Source organism: Geotrypetes seraphini, chromosome 8 (genome assembly GCF_902459505.1).
Source record: "Geotrypetes seraphini chromosome 8, aGeoSer1.1, whole genome shotgun sequence".
NCBI classification, from domain to species: Eukaryota; Metazoa; Chordata; class Amphibia; order Gymnophiona; family Dermophiidae; genus Geotrypetes; species Geotrypetes seraphini.
The window spans coordinates 81,633,273-81,654,503 of record NC_047091.1 but is presented as its reverse complement, the minus strand read 5'-3'; the positions used below and the strand labels follow the sequence as shown (position 1 = coordinate 81,654,503).

Genomic DNA, 21,231 nt, shown 5'->3' with positions numbered 1-21,231 from the left:
GCTGGATTTGTCGATTCTTGAGAGTACGTTTTTTAAGAGTGGCACAGCGGGTGCAGGAGTCCGCCCGATGCTCAGGACCCAAACACTGTAGGCACCAATTGTGTGGGTCAGTGAGTGAGATCGGGCGTGCACACCGCTGGCACTTCTTAAAACCCGGCTGCGGGGGCATGAATGGAAACACGGCCTCCGCAAAATCAAACCCGGAGGCCTGTATGGTGACAACAGGCCCCGCCGGGGCTGAATCGAAAACAAAGTAAAAAAAAGCAAAAAAAAATTTTTTTTATTTTTTTTTTGAGAAATGAAATAAGAAAAAACCCGAAGGGCAAAAGAGAAAAAAATAGGAGAAAATCGCAAGCGGTAAGGCAAAAAAGTTGGATTCAACGGTCGTTGAGATACACGCGTCTTCTTTGCTCCGCGGAAACGAAGAAACTGGGGACCACGCACTTCTCCGTCGGGCGGGAAGGCACTCGCGCATGCGCGGTGCGGCCAACTAGAACTTTCTAGTTAAAAAGGTCCGTACCGGGGCTCCGTCGGTGACGTCACCCATGCGTTAAGAATATGCTGCCTGCTTGTCCTGGGATAATGAAGTTTATGATAGTTTTTATTGAATTTAAAGAATATAATTGATTAGGGGGGATGGGGATAAATTCTGATAAGGAATTTAATAGAATATTAAGTGTTGTATTGGAGTTTGAAATGATATAAATGATGTTACACTTATTGTAAGTTTTTTAAAAATGAATAAAGAATTGGAAAAAAAAAAGCCACCGTGTCATTCTCTACTGAAAACTTTTCAGCGGCCCCTCATATATAGAGTATCTGCTCCAGCCCGATTCCTCAGCTGGAATTGGTTCTACAGCCTGAATATGCAAGAGCCATTTCACCATTGCTTGCCTCCTCTGGCCATCCAGCTAGAGTCCACAAATAAGTCCAGTAGAGGACAAAAGAATTTGAGCTTGTATTCCTCTCGAATGATATCCAGTAGTCCACATAAATCCAGTAGAGGACAAAAGAATTTGAGCTTGTATTCCTCTCGAATGATATCCAGTAGTCCACATAAATCCTCATCCAAACCTCCCAATAAGCATACAACCTCCATCCTATCCGCATCATTGAGACTTCTTGGAAGCTGCTACAGGGTGTGAATCAGAGGGTGGAGCGCGCCTTGACCCTCCAAACCTCTGCTGAGCACCCTGAAACAATCTCTGAGCAGATGACCCTTCTGAGAACTGACAAAATCCTCTCGAACCACGAAAAGTACCATGACCTGACCACCCTCCCTAGTGCACACTGTCTACTGTAGGGCAAAGACTTAGGGTGACAATCTGTTACGCTGGCCATCAGTTCGTCCAGTCCCTTGTCAAGAAGCACTTGGCCTCTGAAAGGTAGCCTGTTCAACATGGCTTTGGAAGCTGAATCTCCCACCATTATCTAATCCAGAGCATTCTATAGCTGGAGACACCATAAGCAGACACCTTGCTCATGACCCTAAACAGTGGACCCTGGCATTTCAATGGCAAGCTTATGATCCATTCTCTCAACACATTACAGTGACTCCTTCTTTGAGACAGTCTCTCCACTGGTGGTTGCTCTCTTCCAATCTTTCCAGAGGTTTGCTTTTCCACACGCCCCCTCATCAGAAGATCCTCACAACAGATTCTTCAACTTATGCTTGGGGGGCTCATCTCAACGGTCTCTGTACTCAAGGCCATTGGTCCCACACGAATCATCTCCATCATATCAATCTGTTGGATCTCAAGAGTGATTTTCAATGCTCTCAAAGCATTTCAACATCTTCTTCACGACAAGGTAGTCCTCATTCGAACAGACAACCAAGTCGCCATTTATTATGTCAACAAACAGAGGGGCACAGGCTCTCTCTCCCTGTGTCAGGAAGCTCTGAAGCTTTGGGCTTCAGCAGTGCCTCACAACATCTTCCTCAGAGCTGTCTACATTCAGAGTCAGCAGAACTGTTTGGCAGACAAATCGAGTCGTCTTCTCCAACCTCAAGAATTGGCACTCAATTCCTCCACTCTGCATCAAGTTTTTGCTCAATAGGGACTCCTCAAATAGACCTATTTGCGTCCCACCAAAACCATAAGTTGCCTCGATTTTGCTCCAGGATATACTCTCCTCTACACCTCTAGGCCGACGCTTTTTTCCTGGATTGGATGAATCAGTTTCTCTACACCTTCCCTCCGTTTCCTCTGATTCTCAGGACTCTTGTCAAACTCAAGAGGGAACAGGCCACCATGATTCTGATAGCTCCTCAGTGGCCCAGACAACCTTGGTTCTCCCTTCTACTTTAACTCAGCATCAGGGAGCCTCTACTTCTACCAGTATTTCCCTCTCTGCTTACAGAGTCAAGGGTCTCTGCTTCATCCCAATCTGAAGTCTCTTCACTTAACAGCATGGTTCCTCTCTACCTGACTGCCTCTCTACAGTTTTCTCAATCTGTAAAGGACATTTTAGAGGCTTCCAGGAAGCCATCCACTAGGCAGTGTTACTACCAGAAATGGACTAGATTTTCTGCTTGGTGTACCACTTGTCATTTGCAACCAATATCTACATCCCTGTCTCCAGTCTTAGATTATCTACTGCACTTATCTCAATCTGGCCTCAAGTCTACATCTATTAGAGTCCATCTCAGTGCCATTGCTGCTTTCCATCAGCCCCTTGACGGGAAACCCCTGTCTGCACATCCGGTGGTTTCCCACTTCATGAAAGGACTTCAATATTAAACCACCGCTCAAACCGCCTCCAAGTGGTCTGGGATCTCAATGTCGTCCTAGCTCAATTGATGAAGCCTCCCTTTGAACCAATTGGATAAGGCTCATCTGAAGTATCTCACTTGGAAAGTGGTGTTTCTCATTGCCCTCACATCTGCTCGAAGAGTCAGTGAGTTACAAGCTTTAGTTGCAGATCCACCCTTCACAGTTTTCCATCATGACAAGGTGGTCCTCCGTACTCATCCACAATTCTTACCTAAAGTGGTTTCAGAATTTCATATTAATCAATCTATTGTTCTTCCAGTATTTTTTCCAAAACCTCATTCTTTTTTTTTCTCCTCTTTATTCATTTTTAATCTCTCAACAAGTGTACAAATTAAACCATACATATACATGAAAACATCACTTGTATATCTGATAAGAATAACAACAAAAGGTATATATATAACCCCATACCCCACCCCTTTCTCCTTTATTATATTATACACAATAAAATAAAATAACCCCCATCCCCCTCTTTATTATTTATGGTGTATATTCCAATAAAATAGAGTAAATGGTGTCTAATCATCACAAAAAGATGTCATTGGCCCCCATATTTTAATAAATGTCTTATAACTACCATTCTGTACAGCTAATGATCTTTCCATTTTGAACATATGACATAATGAGTTCCACCAAAAGTTGAAATTAAGCCTACTGCAATCCTTCCAATTATTGGTGATATGTTGAATAGCGACTCCGGTCATGATTAATAAAAGTTTATTGTTAACTGATGATATCTGACTCTTTTTTTCTCATAGCTGTTCCAAATAAAATCGTATCATAGGATAGTGCTACATGATTTTCCAGTAAACAGTTTACTTGATCCCAGATAGAATTCCACATATACAGAATGGAAAGATCAATAGCGGTGCAAAATGGAAATTATAAAAACTTCATTAAAATTTGGGAACCATTAACGTCCTTTTGTCATGATTGATGCCATTTTCCTAATATTTCTATATTTAATATAAGATAAGGGTGGGGTGGGGGAGGATTTCTATTATATGAAAAATAAAAATTACTAAAAGGATTTCAGGATGGGAGAGGGAGAGTTATATTTACAGCTATAAGTTATAATGATAAGATGTACAAGTGGTTAAATCTATGTTATTGTGTTGCAATTTTTGTACACTTGATGAAAGTTTTAAAATGAATAAAGAATTATAAAAAAAAAAAAAAAGAATTCCAAAAGGCTAAAATATAGGGACAATAAAATAAAAGATTATCTAAAGTCCCTATGTTAAGATTACAATGCCAGCATCTATTTGACTTTGAATTATTCAACTTCTGTAACCTAACTGGGGTCCAAAATGCTCTATGCAACAAAAAAAAAACAAAAACATGTTTGTCTCATAGATGCAGACCTTGTACATCTTATCCTCCAAAGCCTCATTCTCATCCTGGAGAAATAGCGCTTCGTACTCTGGACTGTAAACGTGCTTTGGCTTTGTACTTGCAACGCACTCAACCTCACAGAACGGTTCCTCAACTTTTCATCTCCTTCGATCCAAATAAGTTGGGGCATCCTTTCTCAAAGCGAACCATATCCAACTGGATGGCTGCTTGCATCTCTTTCTGCTATGTTCAGGCTGGTCTCCCTTTGCAGGGTTGAGTCACGGGCCACAGAGTTCGAGCAATGGCAGCGTCTGTAGCTTTCCTCCGATCAACTCTTATTGAGGAAATCTGCAAGGCTGCCACTTGGTCCTCGGTTCATACTTTCACCTTTCATTATTGTCTGGATACTTTCTCCAGAAGGGACGGCCATTTTGGCCAGTCAGTTTTACATTTGTTTTACTAAATTGTCTACACTCCCACCATCCCATTCTGGTTAGCTTGGAGGTCACCCACCTGTTGAGAATATGCTGCCTGCTTGTCCTGGGATAAAGCACAATAACTTTAACAGTTGTTATTCAGGGACAGCAGGGAGATATTCTCACAACCAACCCACCTCCCCTGTTGGCTTCTTAGCTAGCTATTTGAACTGAGGACCTGCTGAGGAGACGCGTGCTTTAACTCGGGAGGGAAGGCACTCGTGCATGCACGGTGCAGCACTCGTAAGCTCTTAAAAGATCTTCAAGCAAGTCTGCTTGCGAGGCTGTCCGCTGCAGGGCTCCGTGGATGACGCACCCACCTGTTGAGAATATGCTGTCTGCTTGTCCTGGGATAATAAGTCTTTAAAGTTGCTATAGTATCTAAAGTCTAACATTCCTCAGCTGGCCATCCAGTGCAAATCTGGAAATGACCAAGAGTAAAACAGCCTAAGGAGTCCATATGTATTGATGTGAATCCAAATCAAGGTATTTTGAGGCAAATGGAGAAATTAGGTTCTTACCTGCTAATTTACTTTCTTTTAGCTTCTCCAGACCAGTAGAGGTTAATCTTTACGAATGGGTATATATCCAATCATGACCAGCAGGCGGAGACTGAAAACAAAACTGTGAGATAGTACATAAGATATCCCCTTCTCTATTCTCATCAGTCTGCCAAATAGCCAAGCAGAATCAAGCACTGAAAACAGAAATAAACAATACTCTGAACAGGAGTACCAACTAACGTACCCAAAATGCTGTTGGAAAATGTCCCCACAGCTCACCAGCTAAGCCACAGCCGCTGTTCTTCAATTCTCCCCGGCCCTAGAAAAATACTAGAAACCGCAGTAAAAAAAACAAAACTGCCCGTGCAACAGCCCCAACAACAAGTACATTAGCAGGTAAGAACCTAATTTCTACCTCTTTAGCACTCTCCAGACCAGTAGAGGTTAATCTTTATGAATGGGACGTACCAAAGCAGTTCCCATCACAGGCGGGACCCCCGAAGGGCCAACACCAGAACACGCTCACCGAACACAGCGTCCTGACGCTCGCGGTGCCTCCCTGACGATTGACCGAAGCCACCGCTGTGGCCTGTCCGACAGAACTCAGTCTGACTCGCCCATTAAAAAGGGAGCAGAAGGCTAACAGTGCCAGATGGACGGCACTGGGCTGCAACACATGGAACAACCAGGACGCCTCCTCCGTGGACCAGGTGCCTGGAGCCGAGCGGCCTAGGCAATGAGCCCCCCCAACCGAGACTAGCATCCATGAGAAGCACCGGCCACTGCGGTAGATCCAGACTCACCCCCTGAACCAGATGAGAAGTCTGAAGCCACCAATGAAGACTGCAGCGCGCCAAGCCTCGTAGAGGAACAGGGACATGCAAACTGTGCCTCTGGGGCGACCACCTCTGGAGCAGAGCATACAAAAGAGGACGCATGTGGGCCTGCGCCCACCTCACCACATCCAGGGATGCCGCCATCGACCCCAAGACTTGGAGGAAATCCTGCGCTCAAGGACACCGGGATGCCATAAAGAGGTGAATCTGAGATTGCAAGTTGCTTACCCAGGCCCCTGGAAGGAAGACCTTCCCCAAGGAGGTGTCGAACAGAACTCCAAGTTACTCCAGCCGCTGAGCTGGGACCAATCGACTCTTGGAAAGTTTGACCACCCTGTCCAGTGACCGGAGAAACTCCACCATCCGAGCCGTAACCGGGTGGTCTCCTGCAACGACTGCGCCCGAACCAACCAGTCATTCAGTTAGAGGTGCACCAGAATGCCCTCCGACCGCAAGGCCGCTGCGACAACCACCATCACTGTGGTGAACGTCCGGGGAGATGTGGCCAGGCCAAAGGGAAGCGCATAGAACTGAAAGTGCTGACCCAAGATCGCAAAGCGAAGGAAGCGCTGGTGAGAGGACTGAATGGAAACACGCAAGTAGGCCTCTGTCACAGCGAGAGAAGTCAGGAACTCCCCCGGCTGAACCGCCAGAAGGACTGACTGCAGTTTGTCCATGCGAAAAGAGGGAATTCTGAGAGCCCTGATGATCCCTGTTTAAATCGAGGAGGGGCCGAAAGTTCCCCTCCTTCTTAGGCACCACAAAGGAAATGGCGTACCAGCTGGTGCCGTACTCCTGAGGGGACAATGTAACAACTGCTTTGAGATCTAACAAGTACTGAAGGGTATGGCGAAAGGCTAGCGTCTCCCTTGCCGCCTGACACAGAGAGGCAAGATATGATCTGGCCGAGAACGGCAAACTCCAGAGCATAACCGTCCCGCAGCACCCCCCAGGACCCACTGATTGGCCCACTTGGGAAACAAGTAGCGCAGCCAGGCACCCAAAGGGGCGCCAGCCATCGGGCAGGACAGGCAGCGGGGAAACCGGCGGGGGAACTCCCAGCCAGCCAACGGGTCCCCTAAAAGGACTGCATGCGCTGAGCCAACTGACCACGGGGAAAAACCGGAAGCCTGAAAAGAAGCAGTCCGACGCCCACGGCGAAACTTGCAAAATATCCACAGACACCCCCGGGCAGTGCCACCCCGAGACGCCGGGTGGGCACGGTCCTCAGGCAGATGGGGCATCTCAGGAGGCATCTCAGAGTCCGTCAGAGTTGCCCTGAACCAACTTATCTAAGTCCTCTCCAACAAAAACGACCCCCGAAAGGGAAAGTTTTGGAAATTAAATTTTGGACGTGGCAACCGATGACCAAGCACGAAGCCACAAGGTACGGCACGCGGCCACCAAAAGCCCCAGACTTAGCCGCAGGCCACACCAAGTCAGAAAGAGCATCCGAGAGGAACGAGGCAGCCATCTCAATCTTCGCCACCTTCTGATCCACAAAGGACCAGATATCAGACTTACGATCCAGGACACGCTTAGACCACCGAAACACGGCGTGAGCCACCAGCCCCACACAAATAGCAACCTGGACCCCCAAGGCAGAGACATCAAGATTCTGCTTAAGTATCTCTAAAGTACGCTCCTCAGAGACCCTAAGGGCAGAAACTGCCGCTTACCAATCACCAAGACCACAGCGACCACCACTGGCGAAAATAAGGTAGCCCGATCTCCCTCCGGGATGGGATCCCAACGAGCCAGGGTGCACGCAAACCGAAACGGTGCCCCGACGAAATTCACTGCGCCAACACGATATCCTGAAAAATCCTGATCCACAGGAAAAGAGTGGGAAAACAGGACAGACCCCTTGAAGCAGAGGGGCCCCCATACACGGGGTCTCCGGTGGCGCATTGTCAAAAAAGCTTTTTGGTATGTCTATGAGAAAAGAGAGTCAGATATCAATATGTAATAACAAACTTATTGATTTTGACTGGAGTTGCCATCCAACATATTACTAATAACTGGAAAGATCATAGTAGGCTCAATTTTAAGTTTTGGTGGAATTCAGTATGTCACATATATAGAATGGAAAGATCAATAGTGGTACAGAATGGAAATTATAAAAATTTTATTAAAATTTGGGAGCCATTAACGTCCTTTGTCATGATTGATGCCATTTTTCTAATATTTTTCTATTAGTTATGTAAGATTTAGGGTTGGGTGGGGGGGTGGGTTTCCATTATATGAAAATATAATAAATAGAGGGATTCGAGGGTGGGAGGGGGAGGGTTATATTTATAATTATAAGATATAATGATAAGATGCACAAGTGCTTAGATTTATTTTATTTATTATAAATTTCTGTACACTTGATGAAAGTTTTAAAATGAATAAAGAATTAAAAAAAAAAAAAAAAAGCAGTACCGAGGAGACCTGCTAAATCAGGTCTAAAAGTGCATCCCTCTAAATAAAAAGCGCACCACGGATGCCTCTGCGCTGGAAGATGGGAAACCCGACGCCCCGCTGCCAGCGGCCATCCCCTCTAGAGGATCCTGGAAGCCCACCAAAGCGGCCAGGTCCTCAATCATGCCAAAACGCTCCTCCGACCACCAATCCGCAATCCAAGCCCTCCCGCGGGCACATGGATGAGGGAGGAGGAAGAGGGGACGCCAAACAAAAAGAGGGAGGCAAAACCTAAGGGGGTGCGGAAGGAAAACCACCCCCGAACCCCCCGGGCACACGTGGGATCCCCAACTGTCTGCACAAAGAAAGAAATTAAATCAGGGGGAAAAAAACCCCGGAGGTCCCCAGGGACTCCCTGCCCCAGCAGGGGACCCTGCTGAAACCTGCCCCTATGTTTGCAATATAGGGGGAAGGTCACCTGAGGTTGCAGACAAAATGTAGGGGCCAGACAGAGAAAATGGCGAAGTTCCCGCCAAAAATGCTCCCTCCATGGCCTATAGCGGCTGAGAAGCCTGAACAGTCCCAGCCGCTAAAACAGGCAAGTCGGCATCAGCTGTCAAAAAATCAGCTGAGAGGGAATCCTTTGCAACCCGACCATCGGTGGTTCGGGGAATCTCTCCGTGGGCGGTTGGGGAAGATCGGGCTTCCCCACTGCTCCCAGTCGACTCAAGAGGCACCATCAACGGGGAGCTCTGGGCGCCTGCAGCCGCTGCTGACGGAGCGCCACACCTCACCGGCCCAAACCGCCCAAGTTCAGGACAGCCGCCAGTGCCTCGCGGCTGGACAAAATTGTGTCACACTCCCCCGGAGAAGGGCACAATTATTCCATACGTGACCTAGCAAGAATAAAAGTGCCGGTTAGTGCAAAAATACAGTAAAATACAGTAAACTGACAGGGAAGCAACCCTGCAGACCAGCACTACCTCATGATTTTTTTTTTTTTTTAGAACAGACTCCACAGGCTCTCAAAGCAATATGCTTTGCTTGATTTAGGAGGCAAGGCTTACTGCTGAGGCTCCTCTAAAAAAATGTGGGGAGGTGGAGGAAGTGGGGGAAGGGACCCCACTCGAGACACGCTGGGTTTGACACCCACGAGATCGGACAGACCCCCAAACAGGGCCCGCCCAAACTCTGTCTGGCCAAAAACAGGGACTAGAAACCCCCTAAACAAATTCCAACAGCCCTATCAAGGGAGATGGGTACAGATCACTCAACACTTGATGGAAACTGAAGTAGACTGATGAGAATAGAGAAGGGGATATCTTATATACTATCTCACAGTTTTGTTTTCAGTCTCCACCTGCTGGTCATGCTTGGATATATACCCATTCGTAAAGATTGACCTCTACTGGTCTGGAGAGTGCTAAAGAAAGAGGGTTTTAAAATCAAATAGGAAAATCCAGGATGGCCACCACAGCAGTGTTTTGGCGCAAAAAAAAATAATAAAATAAATAAATAAAAAACCCAACTACAGACTTCTGACCCAGAGAGTCTGTCTTCTCCCAGGCAGAGTTGCCCCAGTAACACTGGGGACCTCTGAACCACTGATAAGCCTCAAAATCCAGATAAAACCCCAAAAATAATAAATCAGAGCAGATCAGATCAGATCAGAAAGACCCCTTTCAACTTGTGTGTAAAAGGAAAAACTGACATGCTACAGCACAACCCAGGAATGCAGGAGGTGGATCTAAAAATTTTAGATGCCTTCTATACAACTGCGATTAAAGGAGAATAACCCACTGGTTCAAGATTCATATGCCCTTTGCACTAGAAAGTATCTTTATTTTCAAATATCCAAGGTACTTACCCCATTAATCCTATCTCCATCTAATTCAGCTACTGCAGAGAGAATTCTTATCTAAGCCACAGATCTTCCCAGAAACCAGTACGTGTACCTATAATCTTGTCCTCTAGTGCTCATAGTGGAGTTGGACACTGTGTAATAAAGTCCCCTTACATCAAGCAGATCCTGAGACTGAAGGGCTACTCTAGCCTCTGTTGTATCAAATCTTACCACTGTATCCTTGGCCACGGCTTCGGCCCTGCCGGAAGCGCTTGTTCCGATTATTGCGCCGATTCATCCGTTTTTCTGGGTTAGCACGCAGTCTGCGAGCCTCTTCTTTAGAAGCCGCTACTAGCTTTTCAGCATCTTCTTTGCTTAGCTCTGGATACAGAACCTCATCCAGGTATTCACACTTCTGAGGCAGGCTGAAGTTCACTGACAAGCCACAAAAGAAGGAAACAGATAAAATACTACAGAAAAAGGGAAAGGATGACAGATGAAAAACCAACTCCATTTGTACAAATATTGGCTTAACTCTCTCCACCACTTTGGGTCGCAGGGTAATGTGTTCTCTTCTAGGGCCGAGATCAAGCTGAATCTCATCTCATGAGTCCTACTGTTAACTGTTTTTGTTGCCTTAGGACTATCAAATGTCTTCTGCCCTATTTAGGGTGAGATTGTCAGCTTTACAATACTGCTATTTAAAATAATGCAGTTAAGAATCCTGAAAATGCTGAGAAAGGTCACTAAATGATTCAGGGCAGGTCTGTTATATTTAACACAAGAATTATTGAGTCCCACTCACCATCTAGACAACTATTATATCTGAAAAGACAGGAAACCATGTGGCTTGAATTTGTAGACATCTACTTAACTGAACTAGAAGTCTGAACAAGTGCACTGGATATCAAAATACCCAAATCTTTAAGATCTTCTCTTTAAATGATAGCTAGAGAGAAAGAGTAAGCATAGGCTGGAAGACCTGAGCTCCACTGATTCAAACCGACAGCCCAACAGCTCTCTTCCTGGTAAAACAAGCGAATATAAATTGACCTGCTTTTGTAACTAACTTGGCAGAAATAAATCTCTTCCCAATCCAAAATATTTGTCAATTGAAAGAACAATGCTAGCAAGCACCTAACATATCCACTAATATATTCTTCCTCTAAAACCCTGCTTAATTTACTTCTGAATTCATTTAGTATGGCAGCCATAACCACCACTGCCACTTCACCTAATTATTTACCCTTTAGAGAAAAAAATAATAATTTCCTTAAAAGGTGGATTTCATCACTTTGAAAAGGGTGAATCAGCAAGAGGTAAGGGAGCTGAAAGCAGTGAATTAAATATGCTGAGAAGGAACAATTCCAGGAGGGAATCAGGGAGAAGGGATGAGCATGGGGGGAAAGGTGGCTAGAACAGTGTCTCTTAGACTGTGTGCCACAGCGAGATTCTGGGTATGCCATGAGATTCCAGAATTTTACTTTACTTTAGAGAAATGGTGTGGCAGCCATGTTAGTCCACTCAAAGATAATATGTAGAAATAAAGAGATAAAACAAAAAGAATCCAAGTGATAACCTTTTTTACTGGACTAACTAGAGCATAGTTAGATTAGCTTTTGAAGGTAATCCTTCAGATTTATTTTTCAAAACTCCCTTCATAAATATACACTAGAATAGATGACATGTACATCGCATACACAAGAGTCTATCAATGTTATGAGCATCTGTATATGTAAGAATACAACTGCCGAGACAAGCATCATTCTTTGATGTGACTGATCCTTGAAAACTAAAGGCATGTAATTTTAGTTTTATTTTTATGCCCTAGTTATCCTAAGTTGAGCAACAAAGCAATCAAGGCTTTGTTACTGTTTGGATCTTCTCATCTTTGTGAACTTGGATTTTCAGCTCTGACAGAAATTAAATTGAAAAAAGAGAACTGCAGATGGTGGATGATGAAATGTGCTGTCGACTATCGAGCCATGTTTTCAGTTAATTTGCACTCAAAAAACAAGCACATCCATCGCATTGATTAGCAATTCTATTCTACCTACTTTAGTTTCACTGTTGTTAGAAGAAAATAAATAACTCTCAATTTTAATTTTCTGTTGGTTTTGCAATTTTATAATTTCAATTATAATGTGCCGTGAAAAATGTTTCTCCATTTAGTGTGCCGAGCTAAAAAGGTTTGCGACACACTGGGTTAGAGTATCAGTAGTACCAGGGTGCTGTGAATAAACTACAGGGTAAATCTGACATTGACCTGTGGGGTTTGCTTAAGAGCTCTTAAAATCCAGAAAAAACAGAATTAATGTTTCTTTTTGTTGCCATTTGCTCTGTGAGATATGAGAGTCTGAGCTAAAGACATTATTTTAGCCTCTTAGCTCCAACTTTTCTTGAGAAAATCAAAACCATGAATTCTTAGTTTCAGTCCCAAGTTCATTGTCGGTAAAAACAAAACACATAAAATAGTTGAAATGTAGTCCCAATTGCATTAAGACCAAATTTAAACTCTATGCAGAAAGTAGTCTGATTTAAACACATACGCATAAGAAAAAAATCTTGCAGATATGAGGGGAAAATGAATCGGTGGGTATGTCTCAACTCCCATCTAGCTGCTCCTTTTTAACATATTTTACATGAAGCATGTCTTACAATCTCCATATCTTCTACAACAAATACTACACCAAACTAGTGGAGTCCTTATTAGACCAAAAAATATTGATCAGCTCATTAGAATAACTTTTTGCCTTAATGATCTTTCAAACACCACACCATCAGTTTTAAGCAACATGCTTCAGGCAGACTTAATCCCTGGATTTAAGCCCCATGGATCTATTCTCCTTGGGATCCCAAAAGATACTTGTGACCTGGATTGGCATCTGTTAGAAAACAAGATACAGTGCTCAATGGACCTTTGATCCCATCAGGTATAAATTGCTGAATATCCATTTAACACAAAAATAATGTTTAAAGAACTATGCATTATGAGATAGGACTAAGGGGGTGATTCTAATCACATCCACATTATGAGTATTTTCAGCACAGCTTCCCAAAGTGTGGGTCACCCCAACTGAGGTAACAACAGTCACATTTGGGGCCACAATTTAAGTTGGCTTTCCAAAGGTGCATCATTCACACAATTTTATTTGGCTGTGATCATGGGGATACAGCCACAAAAAGATTGACAAACACTGATTTTCAATATTAAGCCCTACTGCTGAATTACTGCTTCATCTCTAACTATCTTATTACTAACAAAGAACTAAACGCTCCTCCTGATTTCAGGACACTAAGTAGTCTCATTTTGAGAACGCAACACAAGGAAGATCTAAAGAAAAGCCAGTTGATTCACCCCCTCTGGCGTACAACATCCCACTAAGCTCGTATGCTTGCACCAGAATGTGCAGTATCAAGGAGAAATTAGATCCTACCTGCTAATTTTCTCTTTTAGTCCCTCCAGACTGGCACAGATGGATGGGTTTACACTCCTCTGCCATTAGGTAGAGACTGAGAACAAATAGGCTCTGCAATCCCCTTGAGATCAATCTACGAATAGTCAAGCAAGAACACTACCAAACCAAAACTAGAGACTTGTTTTGTTTTTTTTCAACTGTCAAGAATAGAACAGGTAACCAACTGAAAACTATAGTTCACCAGCTAAACCAGTCGAACCAGATGCTGCTGCTCTTCTAAGAATATACAAAAACCCATCACTGAGAAAAACATAGAAACATGATGGCAGCTAAAGGCCAAATGGCCCCTCTAGTTTGCCCATCCACAGTAACCATTATCTCTTTCTCTCTCCGAGAGATCCCACGTGCCTACACCTTGCCCTTTTGAATTCAGACACAGTCTCTATCTCCACCACCTCTTCTGGGAGACTGTATCATGCATCTACCACCCTTTCTGTAAAAAAGAATTTCCTTAGATTACTCTGGAGCCTATCACCTCTTAACTTCATCCTATGCCCTCTCATTGCAGAGTTTCTTTTCAAATTAAACACAGGATGGATTCTATGCTGGCCTGGATGGACTAAAAGAAAGAAAATTAGCAGGTAAGACCTAATTTCTCTTTCTTTAGCATTCCTCCAGACCTTCCACTGAAAGTACTCTTATACATAGGGGGGAGGGTATAAAGTTATATTAAAGGTATGATCAATAATTAAGAATATAATATTTATATGATATTTTTGAATAAAATATTTGTGGAAAGGGTGGGTGGGGAGGGTATAAATTTATGTTTTTAAGATGATGTTAGAAGAAATACAAGTGATGTTTATAAGGTTTAAATGATGTAATATTGTGTTCTTGATGTATGATGGAAAAATGAATAAAGAATTTGGAAAGCATTCTTCCAGACCAGCACAGACAGATGGGACATAAGAAAGCAGTGCCCATCACTGGTGGGAATCCTGAAAGGCAGCATCCCGACACGCCTGAACATCAATCCAGTAGTGATGCACAAAGGAATGCAGAGAAGACCAAATGCAGCCTTACAAATATCCACTGGAAGCACAAAAGAACTCTGCCCAGGAGGCCACCTGACCATGAGTGGAATTAGCTTTATGAAAGTCAGGGACCTACTTCTTCTAAAGAAGATATGCCACAACAATAGCTTCCTTAATCCAGCATACAATAGAAACCTTAGAAGCACCTTCACCATTAGGCCTGCCCGCTAGCAATACAAAAAGGAAATCCGTCTGCCTAAACTCGAGTCCTCTTCATGTATACACGAACTCTGCGAACATCCAACTTGTGCAACTGCTTCTGCTCCAAAGATCCCTCTCGACTACCCAAGGCTGGGAGGGAAGCCATCTGATTCACATGAAAAGAGGAAAAGACTTTTAGAAGGAAGGAAAGAACAGGCCACAGAACCACATACTACCTAGAAAATTCCAAGAAAGGAGCTCAACAAGAAAAGGCTTGCAACTCCAACACGTCTCACCTATGTAATGGCTACAAGAAACACTGCCTTCAAAGTAAGGTCTTTCATCATGCATGAATTCAAGGGCTCAAACGGAGAATGAACCAACACCAACAGGACAAAATTGAGATCCCAGGCCAGACTGTAACTATGGCACATTGCAACTTATAAACTGTATATTATGTATGGTAACCTGTAACCCATTCTGAGCTCTTTGTGGAGGACGGGATAGAAAATGAATTAAATAAATAAAAACATCAATAACTGAGGGGCGTATCGGCAGCTGAAGCAATTTCAACTGCTCTTAAGGGAGTGATGATATCAGGAAGAGAAGACAACCACCGTCCTTGCACTAAACCTCTAAAGGATGCCAAGGATGAAACCTGAACCCGCAAGGAGGACCAGACAAGGCCCCTCAAGGCCATCCTGCAAAAAAATCCAGGATGCGCGAAGTGCCATATGCGTACATAGGCACAGAAGTCGAAAACCTTTGCGAACCTAACAGAGTAGAGATCACCTTACCCGACTATCCTTTTCTGTTTAGACATTCCCTTTCAAGAGCCAAGCTGTAAGACGTATGAGGAGAGACTGGAAGCCCTGAATATGTATACCCTAGAGGAAAGGAGAGACAGGGGAGATATGATTCAGACGTTCAAATACTTAAAGGGTATTAACGTAGAACAAAATCTTTTCCAGAGAAAGGAAAATGGTAAAACCAGAGGACATAATTTGAGGTTGAGGGGTGGTAGATTCAGGGGCAATGTTAGGAAATTCTACTTTACGGAGAGGGTGGTGGATGCCTGGAATGCGCTCCCGAGAGAGGTGGTGGAGAGTAAAACTGTGACTGAGTTCAAAGAAGCGTGGGATGAACACAGAAGATTTAGAATCAGAAAATAATATTAAAGATTGAACTAGGCCAGTTACTGGGCAGACTTGTACGGTCTGTGTCTGTGTATGGCCGTTTGGAGGAGGATGGGCAGGGGAGGGCTTCAATGGCTGGGAGGGTGTAGATGGGCTGGAGTAAGTCTTAACAGAGATTTCGGCAGTTGGAACCCAAGCACAGTACCGGGTAAAGCTTTGGATTCTCGCCCAGAAATAGCTAAGAAGAAAAAAAAAAAAAATTTAAATTGAATCAGGTTGGGCAGACTGGATGGACCACTCGGGTCTTTATCTGCCGTCATCTACTATGTTACTAAGAGACCCAGATCAAACATGGGAATGAGACCCTGAGTAAGAAGATGGTCCAACAGGGTCAGAGGAAGGGGCTCTGTGACCAGGAGACAAACCAAGTCCCCGTATCATGGACACCTCGGCCAATCCGGAGCCACCAGAATAACTCGGCCTGCATGCCATGCAATGCAAAGAACTCTTCCTACCAGAAGCCACAAAGGAAAGACATATAGAAGGTCTTTCGTCGGCTAACACTGCACCACAGAATCCAGTCCCTCAACCAGAAAATGTCTGCCCCAACTTAAAAACCACTCCACTTTGGCACTGAAACGCGTGACCATGAGATTCATCATTGGCCGACCCCATGGCCAAACTAACAGATCGAAGGCCTCCACTCCCAGACAGGGGGGAGCGATGATAGAAAGCAGTTACTTATCGTAACAGGTGTTTTCCTAGGACAAGCAGGTAGCATCTTCTCACATGTGAGTGAGTGACGTCATCCACAGACCCCTGGGTACGGACAGCTACCAAAGTGCACCAACACCTTTAGAACTTAAAAAAGTTCTCATCTGACAGCACCGCGCATACACGAGTGCCTTCCCACCCGACATACACTCGTGGCTCAGTTCATTTTTCCCCACAAAGCAAGAATGTCGTTTTTTTCAACTGTTTATTTGCCCTTGCCTTCTCGCTAATAAGAACATAAGAACTGCCATCTCCGGATCAGACCCATGGTCCATTGAGTCCGGCGATCCGCACACGCGGAGGCCCAGTCAGGTATACACCTGATGTAGTTTTAGTCACCCATATCCCTCTATGCCTCTCGTAAGGAGATGTGCATCTAATTTGCCTTTGAATCCTAGCACAGTGGATTCCTTAATAACCTCCTTTGGGAGAGCATTCCAGGCATCTACCACTCGCTGTGTAAAGCAGAACTTCCTGGCATTTGTCCTGGACTTGTCCCCCCTTAGCTTCAAACCATGTCCTCTTGTCCGTGTCGCGTTGGACAATGTAAATAATTTATTTTCCTGCTCTATTTTATCGATGCCTTTCAGCATTTTGAACGTCTCGATCATGTCCCCTCGCAGCCTCCTCTTCTCAAGGGAGAACAGTCCCAGTTTCTTGAGTCGTTCCTCATATTCCAAGTTCTCCATACCTCTTATTAGCTTCGTTGCTCGTCTCTGCACCCTCTCAAGCAGTTTTATATCCTTCTTTAGGTTGGGAGACCAATGTTGGACACAGTATTCCAAGTGTGGTCTGACCATTGCTCTATAAAGCGGCATTATGACTTTCTCCGATCTACTCGTGATTCCTTTCTTTATCATGCCCAACATTCTGTTTGCTTTCTTTGCCGCTGCCGCGCATTGTGCTGACGGCTTCAGGGTCCTATCTATCAGTACACCCAAGTCCTTTTCTTGTTTGCTCTTACCCAGAGTTGCGCCTGACATTCTATACTCGTGTTCCTTATTCTTACTACCTAAATGCATTACTTTGCATTTCTCCACGTTGAACTTCATCTGCCATTGCTCTGCCCATTTCTCTAACTGATACAAGTCGCTCTGGAGTTCCTCGCTATCCTCCTGCGATCTGATTGCCCGGCATAGCTTTGTGTCGTCTGCAAATTTAATGATCTCACTGGATACTCCTTCTTCCAGGTCATTGATGTAAATATTAAATAGGATCGGCCCAAGAACCGAGCCCTGGGGCACACCACTAGTCACTTTCTCCCAGTCTGAGAACTTCCCATTTATGCCCACTCTCTGCTTTCTGTTTTCCAGCCATTTGCCTATCCACCTGTGTATATCTCCCTCTATACCATGGCTTTGTAGTTTCCTGAGAAGTCTTTCATGTGGAACTTTGTCGAACGCCTTCTGGAAGTCCAAATATATTATGCAATACTCTTCTGGTTTTTTGTCCATTTTTTTTCTTGTTTTTAAAAAATATTTTAAAAAATAATTTTTTTTCCCCGTTTTTTTGTCAGCTGACGATTAAACAACGGGACTTCTTGCCCTACCTCAGCCATTGAATTCTATTTGGCTGAAACGCTGTTCCCCTCCATGTCCCATCCGCTGACGGGGTTTAAGAAGTACGCCAGGTGCCAATGAGTCATTTCTTTAACTGACCTTCACAGCTGATGCTTGCAGTGCCTAGGTCTACACCATCACATTGAAACGTGTGCACGCTGCTCAACTCTTCAGAAGCGCACAATCAAATGTCACCTTCTTCATCAAGAAAAATTATTTGGTGTCAACATGGAAGACAAAACGACATCGCCACTGAAAGCATCGATATTTAAGGAACCGACACCTTCAGAGGCATCACTGTTGACACCGATATCACAGGTCGCTGCTTCAGCTGGTAAGCCAACCAAAAAGCCATCTTTCCAAACTGGGTTTGCAGGTCACAAAGAAATTGAGTCCAGTCATGCTGACCAAGAAAAATCCCCTTTTACGATTTGTCTCCAAAACAAGAGGTGTGTCATCATCCTCATCCTCTCTGGAGCGAGTCGTGGCACCAATGGTACCGGCAAGTAAGACACAGTTACCTGTGCCTCCTTTAAGAGAGAAGCTCGATGCTCTTCTCCATGTGAAGTATAGGAAAGCTTTTGGCATTATTGCCCCGACACCGACTCTGCAGGTATCAACCCAGCCTGATTATCATACTAAACGAGATGCTGGTACCATCACTTCATCAATGCATCATCATCGATCCAGTCACAATGCTTCAAGACAACATCATAGATCTTTACACCGTTCATAATCCAGCCATGCATCGAAGCACAGTTCATCCAGACACCACTCTGCTTCATCAAAACATTATTCTTCTTCACCTCAACGACAAGAGGAAGTCAACCTATCTTGGATCTCAGAGGTCTGAACAAATTTCTTGTCAAGGAAAAACATATCCCTAGCAACTTTATACCCTCTTTTAGATCACAACGATTGGCTATGCTCTCTGGATCTCAAAGAAGCTTACACTCGTATTCCTATTCACCGAAATGGCGCAATGTCACAACCCCACCGGCTCGAGAACCCAAAGGGCAACCCAACAAAATCAGCGCTCGGGATATAGCAGACTTCTTTCTTAATAAAATCAAAATTGTACAATCAGAAGTAGCCAAATTAATCCCAACCGAGACACATATGCTCAGTACATCTCAACACACCCCTGAACCCACCAAAGCAGACCAAATCTGGACCTCATTCTCCAATCTGTCCATCCCTGACACAAAAAAAAAACTACTATCCAAACTATCCGTGCACTGCAGCTTCCTAGACAACTGTCCCTCTTACCTTCTCACTGCCACTCCTGGACAAATCACCACCTGGATCACCAACTTACTCAATAACTCCCTAAACCAAGGCCACTTGCCAAAGATAATGGGAAAGATCGCCCTCACCCTGATACCAAAAGCAGATCTCTCTTTGGCTTCAAATTATAGACCTATCACAGGCATACCCATTTTCACAAAAATCATTGAGACCCACATAAGTAAACAACTCACAATTTACATGGAGCAACACTCTCCACCCATCCTAATTCGGATTTCGTCAACAACATAGCAAAGAGTTTCTTCTCCTCACCTTAATCACAAAAAACAAACTGCTCAGCACAGGACACCAAGCAATACTCCTCCAATTCGATATTTCAGCAGCCTTCGACTCGTTGACCACCATTTGCTACTAATAAAACTATCAGAAATTGGCATAACAGGCACAGTGCTAAAATGGTTCTCAGATTTCCTAAAAAACAGAATATATCGTCAGTAAGAGCGGAAAGACCTCAAAACCCTTGGAAAGCCTTCTGTGGTGTGCCACAAGGCCCCCCACTCTCCCCCATCCTATTTAATCTCTTCATGAGCTCTCTAGGTAACATCAAATTCGAAGACGAAAGCATGTCATACGCAGATGACGTTTTTCTCCTTATTCCCATAACCAAAAATCAATCAGACTTACCCAACAAAATCTCACACAATATAGAAAAAATCCAAAATTGGGCAACAACCAACAAACTGAAGCTAAATACAACTAAAACCAAAGTTCTATACTTCCACACAGCCCAGCAAACGGCACCTACAAGCATCAACCTTCGATCGGGCGAAATCCTCTCCATAGATGAGTCCTCCAAAATCCTAGGTTGCATACTAGACTCCACTCTAACCAAGGAAACCCAAATATCTAGTCTCCGAAAGAAATCCTTCTACATCCAAAGACAATTAAGACTAATCAGACCTTACTTTCACCAATACCACTTTGTCTTAATCGTACAACTGATGATCTTACCACAACTGGACTACTGTAACTCCATCTACATGGGAATCAACACTGCTCTAATTCACAAACTGCAACTCATCCAAAACACTGCCATAAGACTTATCTTCAACCTGAGAAAATACAACTCAGTCACAACCTTCATCAAACAAATATACTGGCTACCCATCCCATCATGAATAACATTCAAAATATCTTGCATCATTCACCGAATACTTTATGGAAACTCTGCGGCCCCACTCATCCAACTCTTCTCAATAGCATGGTCTACTTACCGCAGAACCTTCAATCGGATGCTACTAAATTTCCCATCCACTAAAGATCTTCACTATAAACGAGTTTTCCACTCCATGATTACCTTCCTAGGAGTCAAAACTTGGAATGTCCTTACAAAAAAGACCAGAACTGAACCTTGCCACATCATCTTTCGAAGAAAACTGAAAACCCATCTGTTCGATACTTAATCTCCTTTACCCTCTCTTTCCCTTCCTCCCTCCTCCTTCCCCTCTTTTTCTCTCCCCTTCCTCTCCGTCTTACCTATCCACCTCCTCTCTCTCCCCTCTTACCTCTCTTTACAGTTGCCTTGAGCCTGTAAAGGTATGAGCGATGCACAAATGGAAGATTAGATAAGATCAATTCAAGGTTTTACCATTCGGCCTGGCATCATCTCCCAGAGTATTTACCAAATGCC

At 44.1% G+C, this 21,231-nt stretch overlaps 1 protein-coding gene across 1 annotated transcript in view; it reads right to left on the bottom strand.

Annotated features, from left to right (window-relative positions):
• HNRNPUL2 (heterogeneous nuclear ribonucleoprotein U like 2) overlaps nucleotides 1–21,231 on the bottom strand; it is a 72,850-nt gene that overhangs the window by 10,981 nt on the left and 40,638 nt on the right. The window contains exon 11 of the mRNA XM_033954593.1: nucleotides 10,402–10,605. Coding sequence (XP_033810484.1) covers nucleotides 10,402–10,605 — 204 coding nt within the window. The remainder of the gene's footprint in view (nucleotides 1–10,401; nucleotides 10,606–21,231) is intronic.